The 23,110-nt window shown below is 44.8% G+C and overlaps 1 protein-coding gene across 1 annotated transcript; it reads left to right on the top strand.

Annotated features, from left to right (window-relative positions):
• The first annotated feature begins 748 nt into the window (after positions 1-748).
• Positions 749-22,808, top strand: LOC118832687. The gene is made up of 7 exons (XM_036740018.1): positions 749-848; positions 5,431-5,483; positions 5,820-5,828; positions 13,618-13,720; positions 16,173-16,192; positions 17,321-17,525; positions 22,037-22,808. Exons 1-7 carry the CDS (start codon positions 749-751, stop codon positions 22,351-22,353), a joined length of 807 nt encoding a protein of 268 aa, XP_036595913.1. The 3' UTR covers positions 22,354-22,808.
• The last annotated feature ends 302 nt before the right edge of the window (positions 22,809-23,110 follow it).

Here is a 23,110-nt window from a genome sequence, read left to right as displayed (position 1 = left end):
TCTGCCCTGGGGGCTCTCCACATCTAGGAGATCTAGTTGAAAGAGGAAAGTCACCTTGGGAGATTCAGCTCAGCTTTGCCTCTTCTCCAGACTTGGGCAGCAGCCCTTTGGCCCGGGCTCGCTGACATCTCTCCCTGGCTCACCATGGGCAAGTCTCTCAGCCTCTCAAGCCCTCACTCTCCTCGTACGGGGAGTGGGAAAGCGAAGGCAATGAGAGAACCATGACTGGGGCATCTCTGTCCCAGGGTTGTTGGGAGACTCAACACTCTATGCCTGAGCCCCAGTATTATTAGGGACATTCAGTGTGTGAAGCTTTAGGTGACCCCTTTCCATCCCTGGGCCTCAGTTCAGCCTCTGTAAGATGAAGGCTTTGGATTAGATGGTCTTCACATCCTGAACATTCCTAACTGCTCTCCTTCCTCCAGGCTCTACCCCTTCCCTCACCCCTCTTCCTGCCTCTGCCCTTGGCATAGGTTTGCCTGAGGGAGCTTACTGGGATGGGGCCAGGCACTGACGGGACTCCTACAGCCCTGCCTTTGCGGGTGCCTTGGCCTAGGGGTGATCAGAAGTTACTGTGCATTGGCTGCCTGGCCTTGGGCCTTCAGGGACCTCTGCCAGCTCTCCTCCTGGTGCTGAATCATAGTCTGAGCTCTGGGGTCACCCATAGGCAACACACCCCAGGCAGCCTGGCTAGGGACAGAGGCCTTGCTCTCTACCCTGGCCTCAACCAGCATGATCCAAACCTGCCATGTCTCTAGGCCTCCCTGATCTGAGCCCAAGTGTCAGTCCCAAAAGAGAGCAGCATCAGCAGGGACCTAGTATCTGGTACCAGCTTGGCCACTTCCTAGGTGAGTCACCTTGGCTAAGTCTGTTTCCCATTCTCTGGGCCTTGTTTTCTCTATCAATGCAGTATCAGGGCTAGACTAGGTGACTTTAATGGTCTCTCCCAGCACCATCGTTCTCCATTCAGAATCAGAATTTCAGGGTTGCAAGGGGCCCCTCAGTGGCCATCTAGTCAAACCCATACACAGAGATTCCCCTGTACGACACAATTGGCATCCAAGATTTGTTTGAAGCCTTCCAGAGATGGGTCATTCCCTTGTGGGAGAGTTCTAACTCCAAGGTTGTTTTTTTCTGACATCAGATCCAAACTCCTCTTTTTACCTTGTACCCACTGCTCCTGTTTCTCTTCTTTGGGACCAAGTAAAGGCTGGTATCTGTTTTACATGATAGCCACTGAAATGCCTGAAGTCAGCTGTCATATTCTGCCCCCCACCCCCACCTCTGAGCCTTCTCCTTTCCAGGCTAAACTCCTTCATTTCATATTCAGGTGATCTCTGCACAGGATGAGGTTGTGGCTTTGTCCTTCCCAGGCAGCAATCTGGCTTATCTATGGACTTCCCAAGGTGGGGTGCCCAGTAATGAACATGGAAACTTCCAGACTATTTTCAAAGCTATATAATGATGAGTTTTGTATCTTGTCTTTGGAAGTGTTGTTCTATTCCTTCACCATATCCTTGTTCAAAATGCTTTAAAGCACAGAGCCAATGAAGCGCTGATCCTTACAATCCTCCACCGAAGACTACCATCCAAGTTCACAATGAATCATTAGTAACTACTCTTTGGCTGTGGCCATTCAACCAGTTTCAAATCCAGTTGATTGTCTTATCATTAAATGCACATCTCTCCCACAAGAATATGAGAAACTTTATCAAGCACCTTACTAAAAAGCCACATGATCTATTTCTACAGCATTAACCTGATATTCCAAGGTAAAAACTCTGTCCAAAATGTAAGAAGAATGGGTGCCAGCTGGCAGCTCTATTACTCACTGCCTAGTGCTAGGTCACAGATCTAGTGCAGACTGAGGAGGGGACCTGTGCCTAGGGATAGAAGTCCACAGCAAAGCACAGCCAAGGACCTAGACTGTGTGCTGAGTGAGGAATAATTACAGAAACAAGCAACAACTATGTGGCTCTGACCCTGACCCTGGCCTTAACACAAAGTTCAAAGTCAGGAAATCAGCTGGAAGAATGAGAAAATGAAAAGAAGAATCCCACTATAAAGAGCTAGGATGGTTATAGAGACACTCAAGACACAAAACACACAGAAATACGATTACTCCAAAGCATCTACAAGCCAAACCTTAACAAAAAATACAGCTTTGGCACAATTTGAACTAGAATTCCTAGGAGAGATGAAGCAGGAGTTTAGAAAAAAGAGCTAAAAATAAATTTTATGAATGAAACAAGAATGCTAAAGGAAATTATTGGAAAAGAAATGAGAACTATGAAAGAAAGAATTGGAAAGAGAATTAATATCTTAGCACAAGAGATATAAAACCTTGACCAACAAAAAACTAGAAAATTAGAATTGACCAAACAGAAGTTAGTGATTCCATGAGAAAAGAAATATTAGAACAAAGTCAAAAGACTGATAAAAATAGGAGTGTAAAATATTTCATATCAAAAACAACTGACTTGGACAGATGAAGGAGAAATAATTTAAGAATCATTGGATTCCCTGAGAGCTGTGATCAAGAAAAACAAAAAAGAGTCTGGATAGCACATTTCAAGAAATGATCAAAGAAAACTTCCCAGAGCTATTAGAACCAGAGAGCAGAGTGAAAATGGAGAGAAGTTACTAGCTGATTCTTGAAAGAAAACCCAAAATAAAAATTTCCAGAAACATGATAGCCAAAATCTAGCGTGTGCAAATCAAAGAAAAAATACCACAAACTGCTAGAAAAAGAAAAAAAGAATTTAAGCACCAAAGAGCCACAGTCAGAATCTCACAAGAATTTGCCACCACAACTACAAATGAGCAGAGGGCTTGGAACACAGTATTCAAGGAGGCAAAAGTTACAGGCTTACAACCGAAATTAACTTACCCAGCAAAAAGTATAATTCTACAGGGCAGAAAGCGGATCTTTAAAGAAATAGAGGACTTCTAAGCATTCCTGATGAAAAGACTAAAAGATGTGTAGAAACTTTGAAGTGCAAACCCAGGAAGCATAAGAAACACACATACAAACAAATTTTAAAAAGATAAATATGAATGGTTTTTCCATGCAAGAATTTCTTCCCACTATTTCTAAGGAAATTCATGGGTTTTTTTCCTGAATCCTGAACTCTAAGAAAAATCAATCTGAAAATTTTAAAAAAGTATTAAAGCTAATAATCAACATGGAGATGTTATTGATTTGAAGGAAGCCATTGACATCGAATTGAAAGCAAAAGAAGGGAATGCTGACATGCACGGTCAAAGGTTACTGGAACCAGGACATAAGCACATAGGAGAGAAGCAGTCATGATCTCATCAGTATATGCTTTGAACTGTTTCCACGTTATATGTGTGTATTTGTAGCTGTGTCTAATGTGGCTAATCACGAATGATTCTTGCAAAAAAATTAATAAGTTTATGTGTATAGTATACATTATACAAATCCTACGAGTGATGGTCCAGGAAATAAGTTGTGGATGCAATGTAAGTCCTTAAATTGGTGACTTCAACACATGATTCTGTATAATGCTTTTAGCCATTCTAGATTTGAATGTTACATGATTTGAGTACAACCCAATAATGTTCACTGGAGTTTTCCAGTGTTTGAATTCTTGCTATAGACTACAGTTCTTTGGAAATGCTACTAAATTTAATATTTTTATTTATTAAACAATTTTTAGCCATCCATGATATTGAGTAAAGCATATGAAGACTGTTGGAAATATTTTAAGATAAAGGAAATCAGTAAGCTCCTTGCCAGATACATTTTAAATCACTGTCGAAATACATTGGTTTGTAATAATCATCAGTCACATATTTGTAATTTTTTTATAGAAAACCTCTGAAACTTTGAGTTATAACCCCTTTTCAGAAACAAAATTACTGTTGGTTATTATGATCACTCGATAGTATTTTAAAACACCTAAACAAAATATCCTGAAAAATACAGAATAACATTATTTCAGGAATTCCTAAGAATTCCCAGGAAATCTGATTTCTCATTCTGGAATATGAAATATTAATAACTGTCAGGAATTTGGAAATATTAAATTAAAATTAATTTAATACTTTAAATAAATCTCAATATATTGTTTTATTTGTTATAGTTATATAATATATAAAATAAATTAATTAAAATAATATTAAATATTAAACATGAGTGAGCAATCATAACGGAATAAATAAGCACAAACTGCTACATCCCAATATGGGGAGATGATACATGTGTCTCCTCAGAATTTTAGGATCATTAGGGGTCATAGAGGGAGGATCTGAGAACACATTTGTGCATGCGCGTATGTGTGTATGTGTGCGTGCGTGCGTGCATGTGTGTGTGCATATGTGTGCGTGCGTGTGTGTGCATGTGTGTGCGTGTGCGTGCCCTTAAAAGAAGAAAGGGAAGGAGGGAAAAGGAATACACTGGAAGGAAGAGGATGGGGGACAATTAAGTAAGAAAGTAAGGATAAGAATGTGTTTGTGATTGGACGCTGGGTGAGGGAAAGAGAAGAGAGGCAGATTGCATCAAAACCAGACTACACTCCTTCTTTCTCACCCTCCTCTTCTTTCTAGAAAGTAAAGAGGAAAATCTGGCCAACGTAATGATCAACTGGAATTCCAGGGGCCTCATGACTGAGTGTGCTGTTGTTGTTTGTCCTTCGTACTCGAAGACCAATGTCACCACAATGTCAGGGTCAAGGTCCAGTGTGTCCAGCTGTGGCTGATCAGTCCAATATGAGCTGGAAGGCTCTACCACAGGCCAGATACAAATAGTCCATGTGAACATTTGGGCTGGAGCTGTCTCTAGATTTGCTCATCTCACATTTCCTTTGTGCTCATAGAGTACAGCACCTTCTTTGATGTGGGCACGCCATGCTGGCCAGGCCAGGGCCAGCATCTCCCATGTCTCACAATAGACACTAAAGTTCCTCAGAGAGACTTTGAGAATGTCCTTGTATGGCCTCCATGTGAGCGCCTTCCTTGGGTGAGTTCTCCATAAAATAGTCTTTTAGGCAAACGTACATTTGGCATTTGAACAATGTGGCCAGCCCATCAGAGTTGTGCTCTCTCTAGTAGAGTTTGAATGTTTGGCAGTTCAGCTTGAGATAGGACGTGGTACCTTATCTTTCCAGAATCTTCCTAAGACAATTCAAATGGAAGCAATTCTGTTTCCTGGCTTGGCGCTGGTAGACTGTCCAGATTTCACAGGCATCCAACAGAGAGGTCAACACAGTGGCTCTACAGCCCTGATTGTGAAACCTACACCAGCTTCACAGTGCTCCCCATCACAGCGACCATTCCAGACAAACATATATGCAGCTTCCACTTCAGCAAGCTGGCCTTTACCTACCAGCCCTCTGTTGCCCTCTGGGCTGCCATTTGTATGTTACCTGCTGAGTTCTCTTGCAACATGAGCCATTCCTCTTTCAGGTCTACTGGATTTCATGTTCTCCATGAGCATTCATGAGTTCCACGTGCCAATGGTGAGTGGAATCACCATTGCAAAAATTTGTGTACATTTTTTTGGTGTGTGTTTTGATCGAAGGATGGGATCCCTACCTGCTTGGGAAGTAGGCCAGGGTTGGGTGAAGCAGACAATTTTTAGGGTACCTTTTCCAGCTCCTTTCTCATGCCCAGAGGTGAGAAGTGCAGTCCTTAAAAAAAAAGCTGCTCAGACCCCCAGGGGGCTTCTGAATCCCACTGCTGCTTCAGTCCTGTGAGAAGAGGACCTTATGTTCTGGGCCACCTGTGGGCAGGGTTACCACTGCAGCCCCCAGTGTATCCACACCTGCTACTTCTTCCCTCACCTGTCACCACAGGACTTCAAGGTAGGTAAAACAGTAAGGTAATAAAATAATGACAATAAAATAGGGGATGCTGGGTGAGATCTTGATTTGTACGTGATTTGTGCAAAGTCATCAGCCTCACTCTCTCTTCCATGTCATTGAAGTCCTGTGGCCGGGATGCAATGGATAGCCTTGGCATCTTCAATGTCTCACCAAGCTCCAAGCGCTTCATAGCACCTGCTTCTGCCACCTTCAGGGCCATTGGAACAAGTTTCTCTCATCCGCCCATTCTGCTGGGGGAAATCTTCATGTGCTTGGGGTAGATATCCCTCTCAACTATCTGCTAAGACAGTTCGATTGGGGTGTGGCTGCTGCACATGCTCCAGCTTCTTGGAGCCACAGGTGAGAGTTGGGTGACAGGTGGATAAGCAGCCCTCCCACCAGAGAGGCTAGTCCTCCATGAACACCCCATCTGCCCCACTACCTACCTCCTGATAGAGGTGATGAACTTAACGTGCAGACTGAGGCAGTCAGTCAATAATCATGTATTAAGGACGTGCTATGTATGTGCCAGTCAGTGTGCTAAGTGCTGGGGGTACAAATAAAAACCAAAGACAGTCCTGGCCCCGTTTGTTAAGTGAAAAGCAAATTAACTAATTACAAAATAATATCAAAATAAAGAAGCGAAAGATGTGAATCGAACTTTAGAAAAGTTAGAGAAGCTAGACCTGTGATGACTATTGAGTGTAAACAGTTCACATAGTCTCAAATATCCATGGCACTTTTACAAAAATTAGTCATGTTTTGAGGGCACAAAAATCTCAGAAACAAATGCATAAAAGCAGAAATATCAAAGGCATTCTTTACTGACCATGGCGTAATAAAACTCATATTCAATATTGGGCCTTTAAAGAAAAGATCAAAAATTAATTAGAGACTAAATCGTAAAAAAACTGGTAAGGGCGGCTAGATGGTACCGTGGTGGATAGAATGCCAGGCCTGGCATCAGGAAGCCTCATCTTTGTAAGTTCAAGTCTGGCCTCAGACACTTAACAGTTGTGTGACCCAGGGCAAGTTCCTTCATCCTGTTGGCCTCAGTTTCCTCATCTGTAAAATGAGCTGAAGAAGGAAATGGCAAACCACTGTAATATCTCTGCCAAGAAAACCCCCAATGAGGTCGTGAAGAGTCTGAAGTGACTGAACAATAACAACAAAGAACAAATCATAGAAACAGAAAATTACATCCAAAAAACCAAAGTGTATGTGCTACAGCTAACATAGACTTTGAAGGGAAAACATATCCGTGTGTATACATCCACACATATACACATAGAGAGCTACATATACATGCATTCATCAATAAAAAAGCACAGAGCATATCAATTAGTAAGATACACGACTAAAAAAATTGAAAAGCAACAAATTTTCAAAAATAAATTACAGAAGAGAAATCCTGAAAATCAATGAAGATCTTAACAAAATCGAAAGAAAAAAGACATCGAGTTGGTAAATGAAAGTAGGAGGTGTTTTAACTACTAAAATAGACCACATGCTAGTGTGCTATGCTAAGAAAGTGGGGAAAACCAAACCAAATGAATTCACAATTAAAAAGACAATAAAGGTCACAGTGAGAAACTATTTTACCCAATTATATTCCAAGAAAACAGATAATTTAGAGGAAATGTATGGATATTTACAAACATACAAAACACCCAGATTGAGAGAACAAAAATTAAATGATTTAAATGCCCCAACATCAAAAAAAGAAATTGGACAAGCCATAAGTGACCTCCCAAAGAAAACTCTCAGACCACATAGATTTCAAGCCAATTCTATCGAACACTCAAAGAACAGTTAACTCTAATATTATGCAAACTATTCACAAAAGTAAGAAATGAAGGGATCCTTCCCAAATCTTTCTATGATATAAATATGGCCTTGATACCAAAACCAGAGAGAGAAAGCAGAGAAAGAAAACCAATAGACCAGGGGTTCTTAATCTAGGATCTATGAGCTGCTTCTGGCTGTTGTTGTTGTTTTAACAGCTCGATAACTGTATTTCAATATAATTGCTAACCTTTGTAATCCTATTACTTTATTTTATATATTTTAAAACATTATTCTAAAACAATATTCCTAGTTTTCGTCACACTGCCAAAGGGGTCCATGGCTCAAAAAGTTAAGAACCGCTCCTATGGACCAATATCTTTAATGAATATTAAATATCAAATGAAGTATTTAGCAAATAGGTTGCAGCAATATATTAAAAAGATTATGCACTAAGACCAGGTTGGATTTATACCGAGATTGCAAGGATGGTTTGATGTAAGGAAAATGAAAAACATAATAGACCAAACAATAACAAAAATGATGAAAACCACATAACTATATCAATGGATGCTGAAAAGGCTTTTCACAAAATCCAGAATCCTACTCTGCTCAAGCACTAGAAAGCAAAGGAAGAAATGGACAATTCCTTCTTATGGTGAGTCATATCTATCTAAAACTCAGAACCGCTATTACCATTTCAACAAGATCGGGGTGAAGCAAGGATATCCATTATCACAGCTATCATTTAATAGGGTTCTACCAATGGTATGGTAATACCACAAGAAAAAGAAATAGAGAGATTAAGTATGGACAAAGAGAAAACAATATCACTTTTTTCAGAGGACCTGATGGTCTGTCTAAAGAACCCTAAAGAGTGAACTAAAAATGGAAGCAAATAATAATTCAGCAACTGCTTCCAGATGGAAATCATCAGCATTTCCACAAAAGTCCTCAGGACTCTATAGAAATAGAAAGTCCATTCAAAATAACTACAGAATATATAAAATATTTGGAAGTTTATCTACTAAGACACCGGTACCTGAAGATGAATATAACCACAAGAGCTCTTTATGTAAATACAGACCGAAATGACTGGGAAAACATTGCTCATGGGCAGACCAAGGTAATATAATAAAAATGGCCATACTACCTAAATTAGTTTACTTATTCAATGCCACACTAATCAAACCACCAAGAAACTGCTTTATAGAACTAAAACAAATAATAAGGAAATTGATCTGGATGAACAAAAAGTCAAGAATCTCAAGTGAAATAATAAAAAATAAAGGGGAGGAGGGAGGTCTACCAGTACCAGACTTCAAGCTATCTTACAAAGCAAGAATTAACAGACTGATTGGGTTAAAAAATAGAGCACTTGATCATTAGAACAGATTCTGTATACAATATACAGACATAAATGAACCCAGTAGCATAATGTTCAACAGACCTAAAGACCCCAACTTCTTGGGTAAAGATTCACTATTCAAAAAAAAAATTCTGGGAAAACTAGAAAGCAACATATCAGAAGTTAAGTACAGAGCAACATTTCACACCATATTCCAGGATAAGTTCCAAACGGCTACATACATACATATATACATATATACACAGATACAGTCAAAGTTTAAATACTTTGGCAGCATAATAAGAAGACAGGATTCATTGGAAAAGACCCTGATGTTGGGAAAGATTGAAGGCAAAAGGAGAAGGGGAGGGCATAGGATGAGATGGATAGATAGGAAACAATGAACATGAGCTTGAACAGATTTCAGGAGATAGTGGAAGATGGAAGGGCTTGGCATGCTATCGTCCATGGGGTCATGAAGAGTTGGACATGACTGAGTGACTGAACAACACACACACACACACACACACACACACACACACATATACATGTATATGTATGTATATGTATAAATATATAATTATTAAATTTAAAGCATTAAAAAATTAGAGTGAGAAAGGAAATATCTTCGACAACTATGGATAGAGGGAGAGTTCATGCCCAATGAAAAAATAGAGAGCATCACAAAAGATAAAATGGACATTTCTGATTACATAAATTTAAAAGACTTTGCATGAACAAAAGCAATGCAGCTAAGAATTAGAAGAGAAATGGGTAACTGGGGAAAAATCTTTGTGGCATGTTTCTTTGACAAAAGTCTGACATCTAAAACATGTAAGGAATGGATTCATATTTATAATAACAAGAGCCATTCCCCAAGAATTAGATGCAAAGAATATAAACCATATCCTTCTCAAATGATAGAAATCCAAGCTATCAATGACCTTATAAAAAAAATGTTCCAAATCTCTAATAATCAGAGAAACTTGACTTAAAGCAATTCTGAGGTTTTACCTCATACCTATCAGTTTGGCAAATATGACAAAAAAGTAAAATTACAATTTTTGAAGCACCGAGGAAAAACAGGTACATTGATATGCTCTTGGTAGAACTGTGAATTGGACCAACTGTTCTGGAAAGAAATTTAGAATTCTATTCAAAACAGCCCCCGCAAGAAATCAAAGAAAGAAGAAGTGGACAGATATATAGATACATGATATGTAGATTGAGGGAGCATTTATTAAGTACTTATTAAGTTCCCGCCACTGCGCTAAGAGATGGGGGGACATATACAAGCAAACAAGACAGTCCTGCCCTAAAAAAGCTTATATCCTAATGGGAGAGTTAGAAACAGAGTGGGGCTTAGAGGTAGGAGTAGAGAGATATCCAGAGATCAAGTCCTGACAAGTAGCACTTACTAAATGCTTTAAAAAAGCAGTCCCTGCTTACAAGGAGCTCACAGTCTCAGGGAGAAACAACATGTAAAGAATATGCAAATGAGATGGATACAGAATAATTTGGAAGCAGTCTCAAAGGGAAGGCATAAGACTAAGGAAGACAAAGAAAGTCTTCTCAAAGAAAGTGAGGCAAAGATAAGAAGAGAGAGAGTGAATTCCAGGCATAGTGGACAAGCAATGAAAACACTTGAAGCCAGAAAACACAATGTTGTATGTGAGGAGCAGCAATGAGGCCGGTGTCACTGGATCTCAGGGTATATGGAAGCAAGTACGGGGTAGGAATATTGGAGAGGTAGGAAAGGGCCAAGTTATGATGTAAGGTATGCCTGGAGTCCTTCCTAAAATGATTTTCGTGAAGGAAAGAGTCCCCATTCAGGAGAGCCCGGAGTCTGGGTGGAAATTTTTTTACGGTGGCTAGGTAACAGGTAAAGGTATGAGTGAAGTGAAAATGGCTACATCTTTCCTAAATTGGTGGTCCCAGGGAAGGAATCATTGATCAGAAGAGCAGGTTTCAGGGCCCATATGTGCCATAATATTTATAGTCGCTCTTTACAGACCAAAGCAATTGGAGAAATATTGCTCCTGGGTAGGCTGAGCCAACGCAATACTGCTTAAATCAATTTTCGTATTCAGTACCATACCAATAAAACCACTAAAGGACTGCTTTACATAACTGGGGGAATAATAATGTATAGAATAGTAATATATCTTTTGCATGACGACTGAACAATAATGTATGAAGACAATTTCAGAGAAACCTGGAAAGTCTTTATGAACTGATGCAGAGTGATTGATTCACAACAATTTAAAGGAAAACAATTCTGAAAGACTTAAGAAGTCTAATCAATGCGAGGACCAATCATAATTCCAGAGGACTTGGTGCAGAATGACACAGACTTTTTGGACACCTCCAGTATGAAGATTTCTTTTCTGTGACTGTGCTTACTTGTTACAAAAGGTTTTCTATTCATTTTCTCAGGAGGAATTGGGGGGGAGAGGGGAATTAGAGATAGAGTCACCAAAAAAAATGAGGGTCATTGAAATACGTTTGTTTGTTTTTTTAAATGAACTGAAGAGAACAAAAGGAAGACCAGAAGAAATCGCAGACAAACAAGGACAGTCTTGAAAGTAACGTGAATTTACTATATAAAAAATTTAAAAGTAAAGCAAGCTGTGCATAATCAAGACTCCCAGTTCCATGCATAACCCTCTCTTTCTTTTCATTTTGGTTAATGTTTGTTAAATTCAGAATTTCAAAATTGAGTTTAATAGGGGAAAAAGAACATGGGTACAGAATTGACTATGAAAATTCAGAATATAGAATGAACTACTGTCATGGATAGTAGAGCACAAGTGACCATCATGTTCCTATGATTCTATGACAGACACTTGAAAATACCTATACAGCCTCTCCTGGCTTTGACCTTGAAGGATGCAGTGACAAAAACTGCCCATATTTGGGATGCATTGAAATTGCATTAGAAATTGTATGAAGATATTGTTGGTATCAACAAAGGAATGGACATTCTGGGCTCAGTCTAGCTGGATTCTTTATGTGTCAATGGGGCATCAGCTCTAATTGGGACCAATTCCAGTCTTTTCAGAATACTGCAAAGAACAAGCTGAGACTCCTGACCTGAATGCTTTGACCATCTCTGTAGGAGGCCCCAGTTAAGTGGTGATAGTGGACCTTACATGGACATTTCTAGCTCTTCAGTCACTGAAGTAGGTCCTTGAGATATTGGACTTTGGGGATTCCCCAGTACCAGAAGAATGGAAGGAGAGGCTGAGGAGGAAGCAATAGGACAGATGAAGTCTCATTGAATGAATGGGATGAGGGATGCACACAGGGAGCAAGGTTCAGCTCACTTGACTGGAGACCATTCCAGGAAAAGTCTAGGAAGATCCCTTTGTCCATGACATATGACTTCAGAGACTGCTTCAAGAACCTGGTGGTTCATAGGGTACAATAGTACCTGCGGAATACCCATATTGATGGTTCCAAAGAATAGAGAGATAATATGTGTGTAGACTACCAGACTTGAAACAAAAGAAACAAAGCAGATCAATACACTGTGCCAAGAATTCAAGATGCCTTGGATCATCACTTTGGAAACTAGTGGTTTTCTGTATTGAATTTGTGCAGGCTTGCTATTGTAGAGGAAGATAAGGCAAAGACTGGACTTTTTTTGCTAGTTTGAACGTACACCTGAAGGCATCTCAAGGGCACCTGCCACTCTCCAAAGATCTATGAAAAAATTAGTTGGAGACATGAACTACCTGGAAGTGTTGGCGTGCCTTGATGGCATCATTGTCTTTGAGAAGACCCTGGAAGAATATTAGGAAGGACTGATGACAGTGTTGAATCAGCTAAAAGAACACAGCCTGAAACTTTCCATTGAAAAATGGCAATTGTACAGAGCCTCTACCAAGTGTAACTGTGAGAACTGACTCAGAGAACATAGGAGCATTCCTGACTTGGCCTTGGGAAAAAAACACCTTGGAGATCCCCTGAGAAGTTTTCTCAGATTTGGCGGTTACTTTCAAACCGTGCTGCTATTACTAAACCGCTGAATAGTCAAGCCGAAAGATGAGAAACATAAAGTTGATTTGAAATGAACAGAGCCCTTTGGGGATTGTTGGACAAACACACACATGCATGAGTGTTGACCTGTGTCTACCCAAGCAAGCCTTTTGTACTGCATATGGATGCCAGCTTGGAGGTCTTAGGAGCAGACTACTAAGAGGTCAATGGTCACATGAAACCAGTTGCATTTGCCAACATGTGAGCAACAGTGAGATCCCATGTACAAGCGGGTATTCCTGGCTTTGAAATAGGCTGTTACCAAGAAATTCAAAGACTACACTTATGTAGTAACACATGTGGACTGACAACAGTCTACTGACATATTTGGACCAGTGTCAAGTTGAATGCTGTTTGGCAGACATGGGCAGCAGTCCTACCTAACTGTGAATTCAGCATTCACTCCCAACCAGAAAATACTAACGTAGATGAAGATGCCTTGTCCAAAAAAACATGTGACACCAAAATTATGGTAATAACAAGAGGAGTGAAAGCCATATGTAACAACCAAAGGACCGGAATGCAAACAGAGGGCAGCAGAGTTCTAACAGTCAGCAGCATGATGGTAGCATATTGGGCCAGCCTTCTTCACCTCAGTTGTCTGTGGGTCCACAGCAAAGAGTGGAGATGGCCGATGAAGATCTGTATGCAGTGATGCAAGCCAAGGATCAAGGTGGTGATGGCAAAGGAGTCAAGGGCCGGTCTCCTAGTGGCAGAAGTTGGAGCTGTGTGATGGAGGACTTATCCTAGGACTGTCACTGATCCCACACATGGCAACAGGAAGCACTTAATGCTAGGTAGTGAGTATCACTAACCATTCGCTCTGAATGTGAAAACGTTACCTGAGATCTGGGGACATATGGGCCAAAGAAGCTGGGGAGAAACAGACTCTATTGGCCCAAGATGGTTGTAGATATCAGCAAGAAGTGTGAGACTTGTGGCCATTGTGGAGAAAGGGAAGTACCACCAACTTGTGCTGCATATTTGGAGACTAGAAGTACCAGGAAACCTATCATACTTGTCTGCACTGACTTCCTATCTCTGGAAGAAAAGAACAAAAACCTAAGTCTTATGTTGGTGGTAATGAATCATTTCATCAGGTATACACAAGAACTATATATCCCCAACCAAAAGCCAGAAAACCTCCACAATCGCCAATGTATTGCATAAGTATTTCTCTTCATAAATATTCACAGCAGCTCTTTGTGTAGTGGCAAAACCCTGGAACAAAGGCCATGTCCGCCAACTGGTGAATGGCTGAACAAATTGTGGGTATGTGAATATAATGGAACACTATTGTGCTCTAAGAAATTATGAACCGGACCAGTTTAGAGAAACCTGGGAAGACTTGTACAAATTGATACAGTGAAGTAAGCAGAACCAGGAGAACAATTTATATAGTAACTATAACAATATAAGAATAAGCAACTTTGAAAGACTTGAGAATCGTCGTCATTCTAATGAGTGTTGTAGGCCAGGATAGTGGTGATCTAGGATTGTTTAGAGCAAGAAAGTTGTGGAACAGACCTGGGATAGTTCGAGTTAAATTTTTTTCCCAGTTGGACTGATCTAGGACCCAACTGTGGGCCCTTTGGACAAAACACGTACAAGAAATGCCAAAGAGCCTCCTTATCAAATGCTTTTAATCTTCTTGACAAGAGGCATTCATCCACTTTCCCCTTGGGCCATTGGAATATATTGTTAAGAAATGGATTGCTTGTTTGAACCCTCAGGCTCTGAGTGATTCATGACCTAGCAAGTGGAATGGCAACCAAATAATGACCACTTCATGGATGATGAAGTATGCTATCTACTTTTTTGCCAAAGAGGGAACAGACTCAAGGCCAAGGATGAGACACACATTTTTGGACATGAGAATTTATTTGGCTTGACCATATGTATTTGTTACAAGGGTTTTGTTCCCCCTCTCTGCACTTTTTTTGGTCAGTCAACAAGCATTTCTTAAGTGCTTTCTATGTGCCAGGCACTGTGTTAAGTGCTGGGGATACAAAGAAAGGCTAATGACAGTTCCTCCCCTCAAGGATGCAAACAACTATGTATAAACAAAACATATATGAAGTGAATTGGATGGAATCTCAGAGGGAAGGTGCTAGTGTTAAGGGGACTGGGAAATGCTTCTTGATGAGTTTTTAAAGAAGCCAGGAAACACAGATGAGGAGGGAGATAATTCCAGCAAAAATGCCCCAAGTTGGGAGATGATGTGGGAGATGGCACAGAAGGAGGAGTTAAGAGGGCCAGGACAGAGGCTTGATGGACACCCACGGTGAGTGGATGTGGGCTAGATGAAGAGCCAGCAAAGAAGCCTCAGGAGAGGTCAGGCAGGTGGGAGGAGAACATAAAGAGTTTCCTGAAAACCTGGAAAGGGTAGTGTCCAGGAGAAAGTGGTCAACAGCATCGAATGCAGCATAAAGGTCAAGAGGGATGAGGATTGAGAAAAGACCACGAGATTTGGCACTGAAGAGAGATAATGGTACCTTTGAATGATGAGGTCAGGGTCCAGATGTCAGAAAGTTTAGAAGACAGGGAGAGGAGAAGTAGAGACACAGCTTGCAGATGACTTTTTCAATGAGTTTAGCCATGAAAGGGAGGAGATCTAGGATGACAGCTAGGATAGATAGATAGGATGATAAGTGATACATCATGGAAGGTTTTTTAAGCTTTGGGGAGTCACAACTGTGTTTGTAGAGTCAGGAGGTGTATTTAATGCGCAAGGAAGCAGCCGGCAGACAGGGAGAGATCGAAGATTAGTGAGGATGATGGAGGGAACAATCTACGGAAAAAGATGGGATGGAATAGGCGGAAGGATGCAGGTAGAATGGTTTGCCTTAGCAAGAAGGTCTGCGTCTTTCATGTGAGACAGGGGTGAAGGATAAGATAGTGGCAGAAGGCGGCGGGGTGATGTGAGAGGAAGAGGAGGGGAGAAGAGGGAGCTGAAAAGCTAGTGGCCTCAATTATTTTTCTGTGAAATGGGAAACAAGGTTTTCAGCTGGGAGGATGCCATAGGAGATTTGAGGAGAAATGAAAAGGGTTAGAAAAACTGCTATGCTGAGTGGAATGGTGTCATCTTGCGACAGTGAGGACCCAGTCGAGATCACATCCCATACATTCGGAGTGGACCCTGTTAGCAAGGTTTCCTGATTCTTCTCCAGGTTCCTTCAGCAGTGTGAGAGTAAGAGGTGAAGGCAGTGAAAGGGGGGAGTGATGTAAGCTGAGGCTCAGCCTGGCAAGATTGGGGCTAGTTAAGGTGGTTGAGGTATTCAAGGTTGAGCTGGTTCACCAATGAAAAAAGGTAAACAATATAGTCAGTTCAGGGGGCATGGCCTGGGAAAGACCCGAAGGGCCGGAGGGCTGGTGGTCACTGTGAGGATGAAGAACAAGGTTGGGCTGTTTGGTAGGTAAAGAGGAAAGCTATACACCCAAAAGGTTAGGTAGGCATCTCAAATGATGACCCTGGAAAGAGAAACATTTGTGGGGGCTACAAGCTCCACTTTACCATGTCTGTGGGTAACGGGTGGATTGCAGGAGGAAGCCATGGGAAATGATCCAATTGAAGAAGGAATGGAGTTAGGGTTAGAGGTCGGTGTTTTATGGAGCATCCGTCTGTCTGTTGAAGTCCACCGCCCCAACCCTGGGAAAGCAGGAGTTGGGGAGGAAGGACTGGGAGTCAGACGCTGAAAACAGGAGGGAGACAGTCCTGTAGGTCAGTAAACAACAGCCACCAGAATCTTGTGAGGTGGGTGGGCAATGTATACGTGGATTAAGACAAGTTCCAGAATGATGAGCGGCTGCTAAGTGATTGTGGTAAGCTAGAGAGGGGCAGTGAGGCTCCCAGAGGACCACGCACTCCTAGAGAGCTGGGGAACGAGGGAAAGCGCAACCAGTGTTGGAGAGGATGGCCAGGGAGGCTGTGTCATCTGGAGGGAGCCAGAAGGTGGAAGGAATGGGAAAGGGGAGAGGTTTCGGGGGAAGGCAGACATTGCGGAGAGCACAGTGGAAGGGGTGGGCAGCTCTGGAGTGCGATGTTGGGGGGCTGCAGGGCCCCCCCAGGCCTTGACAGGTTGGCAGGAAGGGAGGGGGCGTGGGGGAAGGGAGTGAGGTTCGTACACTGACAGCTGGGCTCCCGAATCCCTGCGCTGGGGAGGGCACGAGGGGGTGGGAGTATGCTAACCATTGCGGAGGGAGTCCAGGCAGATTCTCCGTGACTGGCGAAGAGTCCACGGAGGGAGGGGGAAGGAGGGAGGGAGGGGAGGTGATTAGCCTGTTGTGGGCCCTCCCTCAATGTCCAACCTTGTGGCAGGTGGTGATATCGAGTCCTGTGAGGCCCAGGAGGCCAGACTCCCAGCAGGCAGCTGGAACAGTCGGTGACAGAGCCCGAGGGAGCGAGGAGCCACTGCTGCTGCTGCTGCTGCTGCTGCCGCCGCTGTTGCTGCTGCTGCTGCTGCTGCTGCTGCCCCAGCTGCCGCCTCTGCCGCCGCCGCCGCCGCCGCCGCTGCCAGTCGGAGGTGGGTCTGGGCAGGGACCGACCGTCTGCCTGTCCGATTGCCGCCTCCGCGCCCGCTCGTGCGCCCGCAGAGACACCCCGGGCGCCCCAGACAGAGGCCCAGGCCTGCAGCCCGGCTGACGCAGGGTACCCTGGGAAGAGGCAAGAGCCCCGAGTAGCCCCGGGCAGGTGGGCTGCCGCAGCGGTGCCCCCCCATCCCCTCCCAGCCGTGGGGCACAGGCGACTAGCCCGATTTGGGCCATGATGCGCGCCCCGGCGGCTGCCCCGCCTCTCCAGGGCGCCTGCGGGGAGGGGGGTTGCTCACTAGAGGGGGGGTCCTGGGGGTCGGGGTGAGGTGGGAGGGCCGTGGTCCCGGGTGCGGGAGAGGGAGGGCAGTAGGGAATGGGGGGTGGTGGTGTTGAGCACTGCTGTGGTGCTTGGATGAGGTGGCGGTGGCGAGGGGGGTGTGGTCCTGGGCACCCCTTCTCTGTGAGGGGGGTGGGGTGGAGGGGGATAATCTCGTATGTCCCTCTTTAGCACCAGAGGGGTGGTCTTAGGCGCACCGCTCCTGTGCCAGGGGAGATGTTCTTGTGCGCCCCTCTCCCGTGCCAAGAGAGCGGGGGTGAGAGGGGATGGTTTTATGTGCCCTTTTCCCGCGCCAAGGGGAGGGCGGTGGCGAGAGGGGAGATGGTTTTTTGCGCCCCTCTCCCATGCTAGAAAGGGGAGGGGGTGGTCTGTAGCGAGGAGGGATCGCCTTGTGCCAGGAAGGTGCAAAAGGGGGATGATGGTCTTGTGCGCCCCTTGCCCGAGGAGGGGGAGGGGGAGGGGGAGGATGGCCAAGGGGGATGGTCTTGCGTGCCCCTTTTCCACGCCAGAGGGAGGCGGCGCTGAGGGGGAAATGGTCAGGTAACCCCCCCCTCCCCCAGACATGTATCTGCAGAGCTGGCTCCTAAGGCCCCCTGGTACCCTGTCAGCCTGTGGTGGCCTGAGGTTTGGGGGAGGAAACATGGAGCTGGGCCCGGACTGGGGGGAGGGGAACAGGGGTGGAGGGCTGGGTCCATACCCCCCACCCCCCCAAAATATGTTCTGTACGTACAAAACCGATGCAGTTAAAATTAGAAGGGAAACAGGTAACGATAGAAGAGGGGGCTGACTTCAAATTGATAAAATCAAGAACTATTCTTCCCACAGAGAAATGGTCAGAGGCTATGAACCAGTCCTTCTCAAGGGAAGAGATCCAAGCCATCAACAGCCACAGGAAACAATTCTAATGTTATTCTTTTTTGGGGGGGGGAGTAAAGGTGAGAGGACCGGGGGATAGTAAGGGGTGGCCAGAAAAAGGGAGGTGAGGGGGCCAGGGAGATAGTAAGGGGATAGTAAGGGGTGTCCAGAAAAAGGGTGGTGAGGGGGCCAGGGGGATAGTAAGGGGTGTCCAGAAATAGAGAGGTGAGGGGGCCAGGGAGATAGTAAGGGGATAGTAAGGGGTGTCCAGAGAAAGGGAGGTGAGGGGTCCAGGGAGATAGTAAGGGGTGTCCAGAAATAGAGAGGTGAGGGGGCCAGGGGGATAGTAAGGGGATAGTAAGGGGTGGCCAGAAAAAGGGAGGTGAGAGGACCAGGGGATAGTAAGGGGTGTCTAGAAATAGAGAAGTGAGGGGGCCAGGGGGATAGTAAGGGGATAGTAAAGGGTGTCCAGAAAAAGGGAGGTGAGAGGACCGGGGGATAGTAAGGGGTGTCTAGAAATAGAGAAGTGAGGGGGCCAGGGGGATAGTAAGGGGATAGTAAAGGGTGTCCAGAGAAAGGGAGGTGAGGGGTCCAGGGAGATAGTAAGGGGATAGTAAGGGGTGTCCAGAAAAAGGGCGGTGAGGGGGCCAGGGGGATAGTAAGGGGTGTCCAGAAATAGAGAGGTGAGGGGGCCAGGGGGATAGTAAGGGGTGGCCAGAAAAAGGGAGGTGAGAGGACCAGGGGATAGTAAGGGGTGTCTAGAAATAGAGAAGTGAGGGGGCCAGGGGGATAATAAGGGGATAGTAAAGGGTGTCCAGAAAAAGGGAGGTGAGAGGACCGGGGGATAGTAAGGGGTGTCTAGAAATAGAGAAGTGAGGGGGCCAGGGGGATAGTAAGGGGATAGTAAAGGGTGTCCAGAGAAAGGGAGGTGAGGGGTCCAGGGAGATAGTAAGGGGATAGTAAGGGGTGTCCAGAAAAAGGGCGGTGAGGGGGCCAGGGGGATAGTAAGGGGTGTCCAGAAATAGAGAGGTGAGGGGGCCAGGGGGATAGTAAGGGGATAGTAAAGGGTGTCCAGAGAAAGGGAGGTGAGGGGGCCAGGGGGATAGTAAGGGGTGTCCAGAAATAGAGAGGTGAGGGGGCCAGGGGGATAGTAAGGGGATAGTAAGGGGTGGCCAGAAAAAGGGAGGTGAGGGGGCCAGGGGGATAGTAAGGGGATAGTAAGGGGTGGCCAGAAAAAGGGAGGTGAGGGGGCCAGGGGGATAGTAAGGGGTGTCTAGAAATAGAGAGGTGAGGGGGCCAGGGGGATAGTAAGGGGATAGTAAGGGGTGGCCAGAAAAAGGGAGGTGAGAGGGCCAGGGGGATAGTAAGGGGTGGCCAGAAAAGGGGAGGTGAGGGGGCTAGGGGAATAGTAAGGGGATAGTAAGGGGTGGTCAGAAAAGGGAAAAAAAACAAACCAAAACAGGAAAAGAAAAGTGAGCCAGGATCACAGAGGCTGCTGCTAAAGTATGTTTCTCACCTCCAGACAGAGAGGTGATAGGTTCAGAGTACTGAATGACACCCCCATTTGCAGACACGCAGGAGTTTATTTGGCTCATCTATACATGTTTGTTCAGAGAGTTTTGTTTTCTGATTTTTTTTCATTTTTTCAAAAGGGAGGGAGAAAAAATTGTTAATTGAACAAAATTGATTTTTAAAAGGGAAAAAAGGGACCATTGAAACAGGTTTTTTGAAACACAGAAGAGAACGGAAGGTGAACCAAAAGGCCTCCCAGCCAAGAAAACGACATGTTGAATTTATTATTTACTTAAAAAGAAAAGCAAATTGTTTTTAATATTGATCCATCAACAAGCATTTAAGTATCTACTATGTGCCATGAACTGTGCTAGGGGAAACACACACACACACACACACACACACACACACACACACACACACAAAATGAAACAATCCTGACTCTCAAGAAGCTTGAGGGCTGGGCCATACATGAGAGAATAAACACTAAACAAATGCCAGGTTGTTTGAGCAAGTGGGGGGGCGGATTTCACTTTGGGGTAAGGATAGGCAGGAGGGGCACTAAAGGCTTTCTTGGCAAAGATGGTACCTTAGCTGCACCTCAAAGGGAGAGAACGGCTCGATGAGGTGGAGTTGAGAAGGGTGGGCATTGAAACTCCCTTTGCTGTTCTGCTTTACATAAACCAATGGTCATTTTCTTGTGTACTTCAGAATTTTTAAAAAAATAACATTTCAAAAGTTGTAGGTCAAAGCTGACTCAGACTCATCCAAGGGTTCAGGTTTGGAGTTGGAACAAAGGGGGAGGCACTTGGACCCCCTGGTGGGTTGACAAAAGGAGGCTTTGTGGACCAACTATCTTGAGGATGGTTTCAAAACTTTCAAAGGCAAAACGAGCTCGGCAGGTGGAAATCCTCAATGAGGATGCTCCTTCTCCCAATGCAGGTGGGCACCTTCTCTGCCATTCAAAGTCTGAGTATTGCCTGGAGCACTGAAAGGCCAGTGCCCCAGGGCAAGTCAGGGTCCAGGCAGGCCTTGCACCCGGGCTGCCTGACTCCAAGGCCACACATCTGTCTCTTCAGACAGCTTCACTGGGACTGTCCCTCTGGGGCTTCCAAATTTCGTTCTTGAGAGTTTCCTGTCCCCCTGGGCTGACTTTCCTTCAGAATTTTGGTCTGCTCTAATCTTCCTTGGAAACCTTACCCGTCTGCTCTCTTTGAGTCTAGGGTGCATACCACCCACGTGCCCACTAGCTGCAACTTTGGTCTCCTGCCCTATTACAGACTCGAGGGGCAAGGGAGCAGTCATGTCCACCCTTCCCATGAAAGTTCCCACTACTTCAGCCCCAGCAACCGAGTCCTCTGTGATGACGTGGTGGCTTCCCATGGTCTCTTTGTTGATCTCAACCAAAAGCTCACCAGCAAAGCTTGACATGTCTGGTTCATGGATTACCTCACATGAACATACTTTTTCATGTGCAGTTAAACCACCACCACCCCCATCCCTTTTCCTTTGGGGCTCCCTTACCTCCCTTGCCACTGGCATTTTGGACACTTGGCTTTCTCCTCCCACACCCCTGTCTCCAGTGAGTGTATTCATGCCCTGTGTATAAAGTCCAGTTATTCTATACCAGGCCCTGGAGACCCTGGTCTACCAAGTGGTGATCATAACAGCTGGGGTTCCTTTATGATAGCCTTGTGGCAAGAACCCAATGAAATGGTCCTCTCCATTAGGCCTGTTGTGAACCTTAAAAACTAGAGAAATGCCAGTTAGGAGAATCACATCTATTACTATCATTTTCAGGAATCATGTCCCGCAAAGGCAAAAGTGGCGTCTCTTCCATGAATGATGAGGAGGCCCTTACGTTCTCTTCCGATGAAGCAAAAGGCGATGATCTCCAGGAAATTAAGAAGGAGCTGGTGAAGATTGAGGAGAAGGTGGATGCTCTGCTGGCCAGCCTGGAGCAGATGGAAAGTGATCCGAGTGAGCAATGTGAACCCTACGTGAGGAATAGACCTGAGGAGGAGATGGAGAGCAACAATACCATGCAGGATGCTGAGACCAACATGGAGATGGAGGAGAGTGGAGGCATCGATGACGACGCCGGAAACCATGCTTAGGAGGGGCCCGCCTGGAGGAGGAGGACAATGAAGATCAAGGCAGAGAGGACCAGCTGGGGTGGCTCTAGAATGATGGAGGAGGGGTGGTGGTGGTGGAGGTAGTGGTAGCGGCAGCCCTGGAGGAGTTGGAGGGCAACAGAAACACCCTCGGGGCGAGCAGTGCTCTTTAGCACCCGTGGGTCCCAGATCAAAGGATCGCCCCTTATTGTCACAGCTAGGCCCTTGTCCTAGAGCCAGCCTTCCCAGGTCCTCTCCCATGGTATCTTCCAGCATATGCTCCTGTTGTCCTCAACCTTACTCTCCCCAGGCTCATTAGCTCCCCTCCCTTCTACAGGTGGCCCCTTCCCTGTTAGCTGTGACTCTCCCTAGGAGTTTACAGTAAGGCCCCTGTCAGTTTGCTCACTTAACTCTCATAACTTTTTTCTGGTTCAACAATAAAAAGTTCTATTGCTCTGTTTGTGGTTTATTTTTTAAAAAGGATCTGTGGGGGGCACGGGTGGTGTGGATCTTGAAGTTAGTGGGAATCCCTGTTTGTCAGGAGCTAATATGGCAAAGCAGCAAGGACCCCATTGCTCTCAGTAAGATATGCAGCTATCAAGCTTGTCTTTCTATTTGGGAAACTGATAACGAAGGCCTATTATCAGAGGCTGCGGAATGTTCCTGCTTCCTCATTCAGGCATCTCATGGGTAGGGTTATACCCAGGCCAGGGCCGTGAGGTTTAATCCAGGAAACGAACAATCAGGGGGCATATTTCTT

The sequence above is a fragment of the Trichosurus vulpecula genome, chromosome X (genome assembly GCF_011100635.1).
Source record: "Trichosurus vulpecula isolate mTriVul1 chromosome X, mTriVul1.pri, whole genome shotgun sequence".
In the NCBI taxonomy this organism is placed as follows: domain Eukaryota; kingdom Metazoa; phylum Chordata; class Mammalia; order Diprotodontia; family Phalangeridae; genus Trichosurus; species Trichosurus vulpecula.
Note: the sequence above shows the minus strand (reverse complement) of the source record. Positions and strands in the feature narration are given on the sequence as shown.

Coding starts and splice junctions, on each gene's coding strand:
- LOC118832687 (XM_036740018.1), top strand. CDS start 749: ATGTCTCTAGGCCTCCCTGATCTGAGCCCAAGTGTCAGTCCCAAAAGA. Junction 13,721..16,172: donor CCGGTCTCCTAGTGGCAGAA/GTTGGAGCTGTG, acceptor ATTCTTCTCCAG/GTTCCTTCAGCAGTGTGAGA. Junction 17,526..22,036: donor GCCGCCGCTGCCAGTCGGAG/GTGGGTCTGGGC, acceptor TATCATTTTCAG/GAATCATGTCCCGCAAAGGC.